The 13,368-nt window shown below is 43.6% G+C and overlaps 1 protein-coding gene across 1 annotated transcript; it reads right to left on the bottom strand.

Moving 5' to 3' along the window:
• Positions 1 to 874: 874 nt before the first annotated feature.
• Positions 875 to 12,565, bottom strand: LOC112829800 (membrane-spanning 4-domains subfamily A member 6A-like). Its single transcript, XM_025879476.2, has 8 exons — positions 12,488 to 12,565; positions 11,061 to 11,175; positions 9,908 to 10,066; positions 7,789 to 7,923; positions 6,624 to 6,680; positions 4,014 to 4,223; positions 1,984 to 2,085; positions 875 to 1,173 (listed from the first exon to the last, which is right to left on the bottom strand). Exons 3-8 carry the CDS (start codon positions 10,037 to 10,039, stop codon positions 1,078 to 1,080), a joined length of 732 nt encoding a protein of 243 aa, XP_025735261.1. The 5' UTR covers positions 10,040 to 10,066; positions 11,061 to 11,175; positions 12,488 to 12,565; the 3' UTR covers positions 875 to 1,077.
• Positions 12,566 to 13,368: the final 803 nt, after the last annotated feature.

Genomic DNA, 13,368 nt, shown 5'->3' with positions numbered 1-13,368 from the left:
ACCCCCCGACATCTGGAAAGGAGAGAGGGGTTAAAAATTGAGTTTAATCACCAATGGCTGATGATTTAATCACTTGTGCATATGTAACAGAGCCTCCATAAAACACCAAAAGGATAGGCTTGGTATAGCTTCTTGGTAAACCCAGGGAGATTCAGGGACTGTGGTGTTCCACAGCCCTTCCTATTCCTTGACCTCTGTTTCTCTTCCATATGGCTATTCTGGAGTTGTATCCTTTTATAATACACTGGTAATCTAGTAAATGAACTGTTTCTCTGAGTTCTGTGAGCCACTCTAGCAAATTAATTGAACCAAGGAAGCGGTCTTGAGAACCTCCATCTGTAGCCACTGAGCCCTTTGATGCTATCTCCAGGTAGATCGATAGTGTCAGCATTGAGTTAATTGCTTGGTGATGTCGAAAAACACACACATCAGAGTAATCCAGTAAAGATTTTATTTTGAAGCCAATTACTTACACAGCTCCTGAGATTTAATTGTAGGGGGCTTGTCTGCATGCTGTAATGAGGATAATCATGTGATGCAACACTAGTGTACCATAAAAGAGTCTGAACACCACCATTACTCAGCTAACTCCTGTTGACAATTAAGGAGGACAAGGAAGAGTTGACTCTCTTACTTTACCACGACCCCTGAATCACACAATTCTGTCTAGTTTCTTGGGAGATGTCTATTTGGCAGTCTAGGCAATGGTAATTTACACATTTGCACTTTTCCTAATGGCAAATCAAGAGACCCCCATTGAACACATATATTCAATAACAAGAAAACAAAGATATATATTTTTTCCTACATCTTGTTGATTAAATAATTTAGATAGCACAAGCTGAATATTGCTACTATTTGTGTCAAAGAAAAACAGAGCATTTCACACAGTTTAATGAAACATGTTATGTCTTTGTGGTCTTTTAAATTACAGCATCCTTTTAAAGATACATATTTTCAATGTTCATTATATAAAAGCCTACATTTCAGAGAATTCAAACCGCTTTCTTGAGTTGAGTTTCTTTGGTTGGTTTTTATATATCATCATAAAACCAAATTTCTGCTGAATAATTTCCCCTAAGAAGTCAATAGTTCTTCATAGCCAGGGTCAGAAAATGCTTTTGCAGGTATGCTGGATTTATTCTTGTAACTCTGAGGCAGGAAAAGCACACTCTAAAAGAAACAAAATATGTAAGTTCTTCAGATGCTTGTTCTTCACACGTTAGTTCTTCAAACTTTACTCAGGTACACGCTTGATACCATTTCCTCCACCTTTGTGTATATATATATATATACATTGTATACAAGATGAGTATAGTATGTCATTAAGTTCTTCAAATAAGTGCTGCTCATCAGCTCAATATTCATTCTGCTTTCTGTAATACAATTTTGGATAAATCAAGGCTTTTTAATTCAGTGAAATGAAGCCATGAGTCTGTAGTGGTGGTAGGGTGCTGTCCCATGGAATTTGAAACAACTATTTTTTAAAAGTATCTTTTAGGTGAAAAAATAATTTTAAGATCACAGGAAGGCAACACTAGAGCATAAGGACATTTATCAAATCCAGTCATGCAAATGCCCTTGACCAAGTCAAGGCTGTTAGGCAGGCTAGGGCTATGGTAGAAAGTGTTCCTGTCTGGAAAAGACACAAGCCAAGTTCTAGGGACCTGACTGAGCACAAACTCATACACAATGTTGGGTAAGCCATTTAACTTCCAGGTTTCTGCATTTACAAAATAGAAAGATTGAACCAGTCGATTTCCAGGTTCAACCACCCCACTTGGTTAACCCTCAGCTGGTCAGCTACTCAATTGCCATCCGCTTTTCCTCATCAGTCTTCCACCCCCCATCAAGCTGTCTCCCATGTATATCTCATGACCGACAACTGCCGACCCTTCTGCCACTCTTGCTGACATCGCTCAACACAGCCCAGAACTGGAGATACACCTGGCAGGATTCAGGGAGGCCGGCCAGCACACTCACCCCAGCGAAGTCAGAGTAAGCCTGTTTCCACCAAACCACAGCAGCGAGCGCGGCCATGCAGAACTCCAGCACCGTGCAAATCAGCATCACAGACAGAGTTCCCTGAAATTCAGGAAATACAACATTGGCAGTGCTTGCATCAACCGACACCTTCATGCCTTGTTCAGTGTTGACCGTAGAGGTGAAGACCGCCTCAGCCACCAGAGGATGAAGGAAGAACATCCTCAGCAAGAGAACAATGCTCCTTCCTAGCCTAGCAATTGGCTTCATTTAATCCCTTTGCTTATTTATTCCCTTGAGAGGGGGGATGAGCAGACTACATCAGCCATATAACCCACTTTGTACATTGTTTCCTATCCCGCTGAGACATAGCAACATCCGATTACATTGTTCACTCAGTGAGTGACACAATAAGGCCCAAGACTGAGATGGGACAGCCTCCATTCTGGCCTCATCTCTGCCACTTAGTAGCTGTGTGAGCCTGAAGTCTCCACATTTATCAAATGTACAATGAGATTTCCTTCTCAGAGATACCTGAGAATCAATGAGGTTTTGACCTCACTGGTGCAAGCCCTTTGTAAAAGGCTTTCTTAGCCTTTCCTGATGTCGGTAAGAGAAAGAAAATCAAAGCAATAAACACAGCATGAACCAAGCTGCCTCCATTACTAACAACCCACACCAACTCAAAAAAGATATTATGCCGAGACTAGGTTCTACCATTTTTGTCCCGAGTCATCCTTCATGCAGACCCAGCAACCTGATAGACCAGGAGAGAAAACGTGATTGCACAAACCTCTAGTCTACTTATGTACAGTTCAAGAGGAAATACAACTTGTTTACACTAATTAGAAACTGTCCCAGCGAGCATGTGCAGTATAATCCCTTTGTTTATAAAGCAAAATTATCCCTCAGGAATTCATACTTTATCCATTCCACAATCCTTCCCAAACTTCTCTCCAGAATTTTTCCCAAGGTGGGGCTGCCTCGCCCATGTGTTGGTTTATGCCAATTACTATTAACCTCATTTGCATGTACTTTTTCTCATTATAATATCAAGAACCTGGAGAGAAGCGCCTACGGCCAGGTCCGCAAGGAATGGTGTGCAAGGGCTTGCTTGACCAGCTCTGTCAGCATCTGACCATCCTCCAGCTGTGGCCTTGATGTAACTCACTTTTGTGGTTGTGGGACAACAGATACTCTGCAGCCTCTTTATTCTTACGTGCCTGTGTCTTTCCTAGTGTTTTCTAACCATACACATACACTTTAATGCTCCAACTGAAGACATTCTTTCTTTTTTATTGTTATGTTAATCACCATACATTACGTCATTAGTTTTTGATGTGACATTATTTCTATTAGCCAAACTTCAGTGCTTGCTTTTTTCCAATAATGACAATCATAATCAGTTCCCATTCTCCATCTTTCTACGTCTCTTCTTTCCCAATTTAATAAGTCCCACCGCTGGAAGCTTTCACAAACAACAATGATGCTGCCTTCTCCCCTGATCAATCCTGTTCATCACTGTGGTACCCGGAAGGAGAAGGAGCCCTCACCTCCGAGGTCATATTTCCTGCTTTCCGCTTCTCGGTGCTGGGCCCAGTGTCCACTCAGACTGAGTTAACCCCGCATCACACATATTTTCCAGGTTTCTTGACCACTTGGGTCTTCCTGCTGTCTTTGTCTTTCTTAAGTTACCATTCCATGTGCCAAGATTTTTGGTTGGGCAAACTCCTATTGTATACCTCTAACAACAGAATTACTTTGATTATTAAGAAACTCTATCAACAGTAAGTTTTCATTTTTCATCATCAACTTGACTGGACATTTACTCTTCCATTCCACCTCACTGGTATGTAACTCCAGAACCTCGCCCCTTCATCTCAGTCAAGCAGTCCCCTGCTGTTCGCATAGCCCTCGCTTTCCCCCAGATGCCCAAACCAGAAAGAATTAGATCTTCAAAATAAGGGATGACAAAAGTCAAGGATTTCCGAAACCTCGTAAGATTGGAAAACCTGTCTAAAAATACTTACAGGCAGAGTGGTTTTGGCCGTGAAACAGTCGTCCTTAGCATATGGGTGCAGATAATGGAAAAGTGAATACCCTTTAGGTACTCTGTCCTCTCTGTTCAAGTCACACTTCCAAAAGGCAGAATCCAAAGCAGCCAGGTTGCCAGAGAGGAGAATAAAACCCACAAGAGCACATAGAGAGCTCAGAATATTTGCAGCCACACTGCTCTGAGCCTGAAAGACAAAGGCTGAGTAAGAATCACTGTCAATGAGCAACACATACCTCTTATCCCTCTTTGCCAATGCACTGCAAAAAATTTATTTTCTTATCTGTGTCCCTCAGGGGATCTAGCATTGGTAGACTTAAACCAGGATGTCTCCCCAGTACTTAGCAACATCTCTGAACCTAGAAGATAAATCTTGGCTAAGTGAATGAATATATGAAATGTTTCTCCCTAGGCAGGACTTCAGTAGGTGGCAGAGAATATTGCTCTTCTAAATTCTCTACTTGGGACTGAGAGCAGGGCTCCACGGGGCCGTGCCTGCGAATCCCCAAAAGAGTATGACCAAAGGCAGTTATGATTTCTCTCTCCCCCGACTCATTCAGAAACCCCTTGAGGAAGCCATCGGCCACACAGAAGAGGCAGATGAAAGAAGCTACTCCTCCTTGCACACGACCCTCTTAAATACACACACACTGCCAAAGGTGAGTGTGGGAACATAGTCCTCAGGCTTAGGTGAGCACTGGAGTGGTCAGGCTCTGGTGGTCACAGGTCCCCATATGAATGAATGTAGCCGGAGTTCTAGCCCCAGGCCCAAGGATGGTGTAACACGCTTGCAGCAGTGCGAGGTAAAAGATCAGACTGGATGTCAGGAAACTCGGATCCCAGTGGTAGCTTTGCCTGGGGTCCTCTCCATTTTCTGGAGTGCTCAGTTCTCTAATTTCACTTCCTTCTCTGGTTTTCATTTCTACATTTATAGGGTGAGTGAGGGGAATAAATAAAATGATCTCAGAAATGTGTTCCCTTCTACCCCAATTCACAGAAGGGGGAATTGATCTAGGATTATCCCAAAAGCTCTATTTATGGGTAAGGGTAGTTCAGGGCACACCCAATAGCCATGAATTAGAATATTACATAATCCCACCCAGGCTGCTCCTCCTTTAGGGGCTCGGCAGTTGGAGCTCTGGGGGCACGGTAGAGAACAGGCAGGGTGTTTTTCTCCTCCTAACCCCAGTTTCCTAAAATAATGACTAAAGTGCATGCTCCTGGGCCTCCTGATAGCCAGCAACAGTCAGGATTTCCAGAGGATATATTTCTTAGAATGATTTAGGTTTGTTCTGGGACAGCATTCTTCCCCAGCCCGAAAGGGCTGGTATAATGTGTGACCACAGTAGAATTCACTAAAGGACAGATGACTCTGATGAGCCTGAGCATATCCCAAACCCACACCCCATATATCCTTGAGTCTGCTGCCCTATTCACTCTGGTATTGCTCTTCTCTGGGGTAAGAACAACATAAGCTTCCCCCCAAAAATCTAGACATATTATTCTTGTATTGTGCTACCCAATGTGGTTGTCACTAGCCCCCTGGGCTACTCATATTTAAAGCAAACTCAAGTAAAATTTAAAATTCAGTTTCTCAATTTCACTAACCACATTTCAAGTTATCAGTTGCAAGATGTGACCACCAGCCTGGGCAGCATGACTAACTGATTCTCTATCGTCACAGGAAGTTCTACTGGACAACGCTGATCTAGAAGTTTAGAGGCTAGATGAAGGTTCCAAATGATCAGTCTCTAAATTCTGATAAAAAAAAAAAGAGATAGATTGACATTATCCTTGAGCACTCTCTCTAATTTCCTGCCATCTTCAGGAAATGTTTGCAAGCAGAGCTTCCAAATTGCATTTCTGTGCTACTGTGTTATATGGCATTCTCACCCATGACCCTCAATATCAAACTACTTGAGGGATCTAGGATTGAGTGAAGACTTAGTGAATATTTACAGATTAGAAATCTCCCTATAATGCAGCTTTCCTCTCCCTGCCACTCCCAATTCTGGTTTTCCTAGAAGAGTTAAATGCAGGTGAAGTTGTTTTCTTAACCAATACCAATGACTAATGACATCTTTTAGGACCTGAGAGTTCATATTCAAATCTAAGAAAAGTATTAATTTTTAGATCAGATAGATAAAAGAATGAGAGATAAGTCCGCACATAAATAACATTTTGACTGGGTTTTCTCAAGGGTTTGGACAGATGGGCTTACACAGTGAATCCACAACAAATAGATCTCTTTATAACATTGTCACCTTCTTTGTCATTGAAGATCTAAAATTGAAGGCCAGTTACCATTAAAAGGACATTATAAGGAGGCAGACATTTTCTAAAATAGATTCCTGGGCACTGATCTAGGGCATAGTACAACACCCTGATGGAGAGTGTGATTTAGGGTACATGGTTGGAGGAATGTGCACTGGGCAGGAATATCTATGAGCCAGGCTCAGTTCCTGACTGTGCCAAATATCTGCTCTGAAACTTAATTTCCAACTCTGCAAGGTAGAGAGATTGACCTTAAAGAGTTATTCAGTTTCATTTCAATCCATGAGTTGGGGGTTTTGGTCCTCATACTCACCAAAGGTTTAGTTGACTTTTTCTCCATGATGATTGATAGAATTCCAGAAATGACAAACTACTCAGAAAGGAGAGACAATGGTGAGGTCAGTTTCTATGTACAGGTGAGGCTACAATGTTATTATTGTGGTGTTTATGGAAAACTCCTACGGAAACAGTCCCGGGAAACCTTTGACCAACAATGTAAGACCCAATTAATTACATAGATATTACTCTTTTTCCCACAGAGTATTCAGAAAAGCATGAACAAAAGCAAATATAAGTAGGAATCTATCCCAGTAAACAAAATGAGGGCCTTAAGAGCCAGGAAAGAAGGTGTTTTTTAAATGACAGAAGAAAGTTTTGGAGTTAGACATTATGTAGAGAAAAATATGAAAGCAATGGTATGGAAAAAGAAAAGAGGGGGGCAGTTAACAGATACGGGAGGACAGAGAAATATATTTTAAGTTGGTGGTTCCCCAGCTTAGGGTGGAGTGGTGGCTGAGATCAGACAGAAGAGAAGGCTGGAGGCAGTGAGTCATTAATGCTGTGTTCCGAAAGTCAAAGATACCGCTTTACAATATTCATAACCTAATAGATTTGGGACAGTGAAGTAACAGAAAATCCTTTAACAATGGGGAAAAAAATGGGACAAAACAGAGAGAAGAGAAAAGTTGTAGATCCTACAGCCCCAACATTAAGTACTTTAGGTCTGCCTAAATAAAGCCTGTCTTCAAAATCGGACGAGGTGCCTCTACCAATGTGGGCTGTGCTTCATGACTTGCTCTCAAAGAGCAGAGTCAGCCTCAGGGTCAAGGTTAACGTCATCAGTGACAAATCACGTTGATAGCATATGCCCTTGTAGGACACCTCACCTCTCTCCCTTCCACATGAAAATCCATCACAATTAGTCTGAACATGAGAAAAAAAATATCAGGTGAACCCAAATTTAGCAACATTGTTAGAATTCAAAAACTCCTGGCCAGTGCTACTCAACATCCTCAGGGACAAGTGTGAGAAAGTATAGAGGAGCCGAAGGAGACACAATGATTAATGTAATGTAGTATCTTTGATGGGATCTTGGAATAGAAAACAGGACAAACTTGTGAAATCCTCAAGGATTTCTTCCCACCTCTCCTCACCCAATCTCCGCCTAACCCTCTGTCCTTCTAAGGCTCTCACCTCACACACAAGGCTCCTACGAATGGGTAAGTAGCCTTCAACAGGGTGGAAAGCATCGGGGTAAATTGTGGAGAGGAAGGAACAGACACCACAATAATTCCCAAACTCAACACCATCACCCCACACAGGATCTGGATGGTCTGCTGGGAGAAGGGAGATGGAGGATTAAAATCAGCATTTGGAAAGGCAAGGCATCTTTATCTCTCCCAGGGTGACCGCACATTATCACTCTCTGCAGGACCCCGGCAAGGATACAGACACCGAAAAGCTCTAGAGTGAGAACCCTGCAAAGACACTTGGAGGAGATGCTGCTGTGCCGCACGCAACTGCCGTCTCGGGGCACCTGGCAAGTGCTCAGCAAGTCTTCAGGCATCTCTGCCTCTCCGCCCTTGTCTGGCTGCCGGCTCCCTGAGAGACTGTTTCCCCCGGCTCTCTGATTCCGTTGCTACTAATTCTCCTTCTACTTCTTATGGAACAGGGGACATCTGAAAGCCCTCACGCCGTCTTAGCCCTGGTGGTGTGGACGTGCCTCCTTACACCCCACAGACCCTGCTGGACACCACGGAGAGCCTGGCCCCCTGGCCAGCTCCTTGCCCCCTCCAGTCCATGTCCCTATAGCTGAGGATCTTGGCTTCCAAGTGGACAAGTTTTCCTCCTTGACATCCACCTCAGATATTTCTGGCTCTGTTAACATTTACCAAGCCAACGTTTTCCAAACATCATGTCCACGAGCCTCATAGAAATCCACAGGATCGTATATTGGAGACAAGGCAATCGTTCCCACTGAATTCTTTTTTTTTTTTAAAGACTTTATTTATTTATTTGACAGAGAGAGAGACAGCGAGAGCAGGAACACAAGCAGGGGGAGTGGGAGAGGGGGAAGCAGGCCTCCCGCAAAGCAGGGAGCCCGATGCGGGGCTCGATCCCAGGACCCTGGGATCATGACCTGAGCCGAAGGCAGATGCTTAAGGACTGAGCCACCCCGTCGCCCCATTCCCACTGACTTCTGCGAACTTAGATCATATCTAAGTGCAGAAACAATTCCAGAAGGCGGAGCTCTGTAGTTCCCTCCCAGTCCTGGGTATATCCTTCCCTCCCTCCCCACTTTGCTCCACAGAGCTTCTTTAATAAATCATGCACAAGAGGAGAGAAGCTGGCAAAAGACAAATATCTCTGTTCTCAAAAGGGAAGGAGAAAAAGGGGGAAGGAGGTTTATTTTTCCTATAATTTGTGGTGAGGGAAAAATTCCCTTCAAAAAAAAAATCATTCGGAGTATCAAGCATGCAGTTGGTGAACACAGAAAAAAAGTACCTAAAATATGTAATTATTTGCCATTACTTTTGTAAAAAAAAAAGATGTACAGCTTTTTGTATGTGAATTATTCCTCAATAAGGTGGTTTTTTTAAAAAAGAAAATGTTGAGAAGCGTGCTGTTGCAAAAATACAGAAACATCAACAAAAAGTCAATTCTGAGGGTTGCTGGAGTGGTGGGGGGTGGGAGGGAGGGGGTGGCTGGGTGATAGACATTGGGTAGGGTATGTGCTATGGTGAGTGCTGTGAATTGTGCAAGACTGTTGAATCACAGACCTGTACCTCTGAAACAATACATTATATGTTAAAACAAAAAAAAGAAGATAGTAAGAAGGGACATATGAAGGGGGGAAATCGGAGGGGGAGATGAACCATGAGAGACGATGGACTCTGAAAAACAAACTGAGGGTTCTAGAGGGGAGCAGGCTGGGGGATGGGTTAGCCCGGTGATGGGTATTAAAGAGGGCACGTTCTGCATGGAGCACTGGGTGTCATGCACAAACAATGAATCATGGAACACTACATCACAAACTAATGATGTAATGTATGGTGATTAACATAACAATAAAAAATTTAAAGAGAAAAAAAAGCCAATTCTCAGATTCAGAATAGGAGAAATACACTTTTCATATCATCTTATGTCTGGGAAAGATTCAGATGGCCCTCTAGGGGGCTTCCATTGGTCTGCCCATCAACCTGGAGTTCCTCTGGCAAAACTTAAGAGCCTCCATACTCATGATGTAGTTCCAAGACTTCAGTTCCTTTCCTGCGCCCCCTCCCCATCCCAGTCCGGCTAGTTCTGAATTGGACTTACCCCAAGGACTTTGACATCTGCCTTTAGATGTTTCTCTAGGCTGTCTTGCCTCTGGTTGGTGGGTTTGGGTTCCTCTGTTTGGGGGAAATTGATGCCGTTTGGTGTCAGAACTATGATGGTCTGATTGGCCATGGCTGTGATATGATGGTACCATCAACACTGGAAGAGAAAATAAATTCAGCTCTTAAAAAGTATAGAGCTCTTGAGTCTCCCCAAACTGGGAGCCAGTATTTTCCCACTAGTTCTGACTTAACCTATCCTTTCAGGAAGGAAACTGATAGCATGGAGCTGTGAAAACCACAAAGATTTGGTATCATGAATATTTTTTGGCACAGTTCATTCATTATAGATAAGAGACACATCACAGGGAAGCAGCAACACCAATCGTGAGAGGTCTCAACGTCCAGAGGCAAATGGCCACAAAAACTTGCAAAATGTAGAAATCTCTTTCCTCTAGTTCTACCCACAACAACTAAATTGCCTATTCAGGTTCTGCATATCTCACACTAACTCTGTTCATTTTTTAGTCCAATCATAATACTTACCGGGACTAACCCTAGGTATTTTTTATCGTATTTTACTGGACATTATCCTGTAATGCCTTTTTTTCTTTTTTTAAAGTAAGCTCTACATCCAATATGGGACTTGAACTCACAACCCTGAGATCAAGAGTCACATGTTCTACTGACTGAGCCAGCCAGGCGACCCCATCCTATAGCGCCTTTAATCTTACAACAACCCTGTATGTTAGTTCTTTAGTTAGCAAAACCATGTCATATTTAGGGAAACTCAGAATCAAAAAGTTTATTATGAATGGAAATAATACTCACTTTGCATATATGCATGGCAAAGAGTTAATGCCGAAGAAATATTTGCAGTTATAATGATTACTCAGGCACGCTCACACAATTGGGGAGCTGTAGAACCGGGGCTGGACCCCAGCTCTCTCTGAGTCTGGAGCCTTCGCACAATTCACTAGAGCATGCGACCTTCTCGTCCGCCACCCCCCCCCCCCCCCCCCCCCCCCCAGCAGCCTGCGCCTGCGCGAATTCAGTTTGGAGAAGCAGCAGCGCGCAGAAGTATGGGAATAGGACCTGGAGTCATGAAACCAAGGTTCAAGGCCCGGCTCTCTGCTTGCCTCAAGGACCAATACCTGTGATGTTTATTAGCTGTATTAGCTGTATTAGCGGCGAGCTCAGCTTGGATATCTGTTCGGGGCACCATTCTCAGCCCAGGGACTGTCCAGTTTGCACAGGGCCCACGAACATCTAAAGGGGTAAGAACTGGGCTCCCGTTAATCACATGACCTCAGGTAAAGGACTCATCAAGATGACACAGAAAACAGCAGAAAGAGTTAAACCAGATACTCCCTCTCTCTGCTCACTCTATTTCCAGAATACTCTGGTGCCTCTTAAATTCTTTCCATGAGCTTCCAACCAAATATCCCCTCTCAGGAGGCACAACAGGGGCGTGGGAAGGTGAAAACAATCTCTCAGCACTGCCTACTTGTGCTTGTGGATCAGCCTGTTGGTTCCAGCTGAGTGCTCAAAAACTCCCAGGAGACTGTAACTCTGGGTTCTCACACATTCCTGTAGATTTTTCTACTTGCCTTCATCTTTTGAAGGTCACCAGCCCTTCCTTAGTCCAGAGTTTACAGCCACACACAGGATGTGATACTTAGAGATTGTAGATTTGTGAAATGAGCTTGCACTTCCTTTTTTTCCAAACTCCTAGCATCTTCAGAAAAGTCACAAGTAGAACCACCTCATGGCTGGGAGAACGTGGGATTCCTGGAGCTCTATATGTGCATTGTCACCCCAATACTTACTAGCTCTGTTATTAAACAAGTCTATGTTCTTCTCTGTGACTCAGTGTTCAAATCTCTTTAGTAGGGAAACAATATCAACACTGGAGATTTGTTATAAAGTTTAGAGAAAATGTTTATAGAAGGCCTTTACTGCTTCCAAGGAGCATTCGATAATATGTAACTAATAATAGTAACATTGACTGTAATAGTGATATTGATAAATAATAATATTCAATAATATATAGCTAACCATAGTCTGACTATACTTCTTTCAAGGAGCGTTCAATAATATGTAGCTAATAATAGTAATAATGGAATATAGAAAGAAATTTTTTTTGTTAGTTATGTATATATTTTTTTCCAGATCCCCAGGCTCTGGACAGGCTGAACCAGCCTCTCAGCACCCGCTATCTAGATGCTGCCTGCTACAGAATTGTCTTTCATCTCTGACCTCTCTCTAGAAATAGATCCCTGTCCCCTGGACAGGTTGGACACCTCTAGGAAGTGGTGAAACCAGATGGGGGTGTAGTTGGGGAAGGACCTGCACAAACTTCACAAACTCACACTTGGGACAGTTTTGAGAAAAAGATGGGTCCTGTGCACCCTCAAGCCCTCAGGTGGTTGTTTTTTGGAAGCCGACTTTGATACACCAGACGAGGGTGCCAGCTCAGAGCCAGTCACAGAAGCTGAACAGCCCCATCCCACAAGCTTCTTCCTTCCCTTGGGAGAGTGCCAGAAAGAACCTGGGAACACAGCTGGACAATCACTGTCACCTCAGGGGGCCGTGGGTTCTGCACTTAACTCCATACTTCAAAGAAAAGAATTGGGGCGCCTCGGTGGCTCAGTTGGTTGAGCATCTGACTCTTGATCTCGGCTCAGGTCTTGATCTCAGGGTCATGGGTTCGGGCCCTTCGCCAGGCCCCGAATTGGCCTCCACTCTGGGCATGGAGCCTACGAAAAAAAAGAAAAGAATTAAGAAACAACATTAAGTTTGGCATAGTTCCCGGGACAGATGGCACAGATTACTAAATGCAATTTTTTTTTTCTTAAATTCTAGAGATGAGTCTGAGAGAGGGAACAGACTTGCCCAGAAGCAGTGGGAGAGCTACAGAAGAATCTTTACCCTCTCACTCCTGGGCTTCTGGTACCCCTTATCCTTTCCCAAGGTGCCTCCTGGCATTTTCCCATCATGCCCTGTGCCCTTTTCACCATCCCAGCAGCCAGTAAAATAGTGGGGTACAGCTCCCTCCTGGGCTTTGACAAAGAAGGAGCCCAGCCCCATAAGGGACAACCACAACCTCTTTCCCGTCAGTGGAATGTGCTAATAACCAATTAAATCTATCGACCAAGCGAAGATTCCCTCTACAGTCTGTCTTCCTCTCTATACTATTATAACTTTAAATGATCTCAGAGGATTTATAAGGATTGCCTGAGACGACACCGTAAGGTGCTTGGTACAGAACCGTACAGACTAGTGGCCCCAAAGGGGTCTATTAACGGTCTTCCCTCAACACTCACCCCACCCAATTTCCCAATTCCAATCTCCCTCCCTGCTTCTCTTTCCCACTCTGCATCTTCCACCTTCTTTTTCTTTTCTTTTGGGCTTCAGTAATATCTGAACAAGAGGCTCCTCTCTCTGTTCTTTCAACTTAGA

Source organism: Callorhinus ursinus, unplaced genomic scaffold, assembly GCF_003265705.2.
Source record: "Callorhinus ursinus isolate GAN/ISIS: 27379988/994484 unplaced genomic scaffold, GSC_fseal_2.0 scaffold51, whole genome shotgun sequence".
NCBI classification, from domain to species: Eukaryota; Metazoa; Chordata; class Mammalia; order Carnivora; family Otariidae; genus Callorhinus; species Callorhinus ursinus.
Note: the sequence above shows the minus strand (reverse complement) of the source record. Positions and strands in the feature narration are given on the sequence as shown.

What these genes read in the sequence shown, in the direction of transcription:
- LOC112829800 (XM_025879476.2), bottom strand. Translation starts at nt 10,039, where the DNA reads ATGGCCAATCAGACCATCATAGTTCTGACACCAAACGGCATCAATTTC. An exon ending in CATTCGTAGGAGCCTTGTGT is followed by an intron (nt 6,681 to 7,788) that starts GTGAGGTGAGAG and finishes CTTTCTGAGTAG; the next exon opens with TTTGTCATTTCTGGAATTCT. An exon ending in CGGCCAAAACCACTCTGCCT is followed by an intron (nt 2,086 to 4,013) that starts GTAAGTATTTTT and finishes CCTGAATTTCAG; the next exon opens with GGAACTCTGTCTGTGATGCT.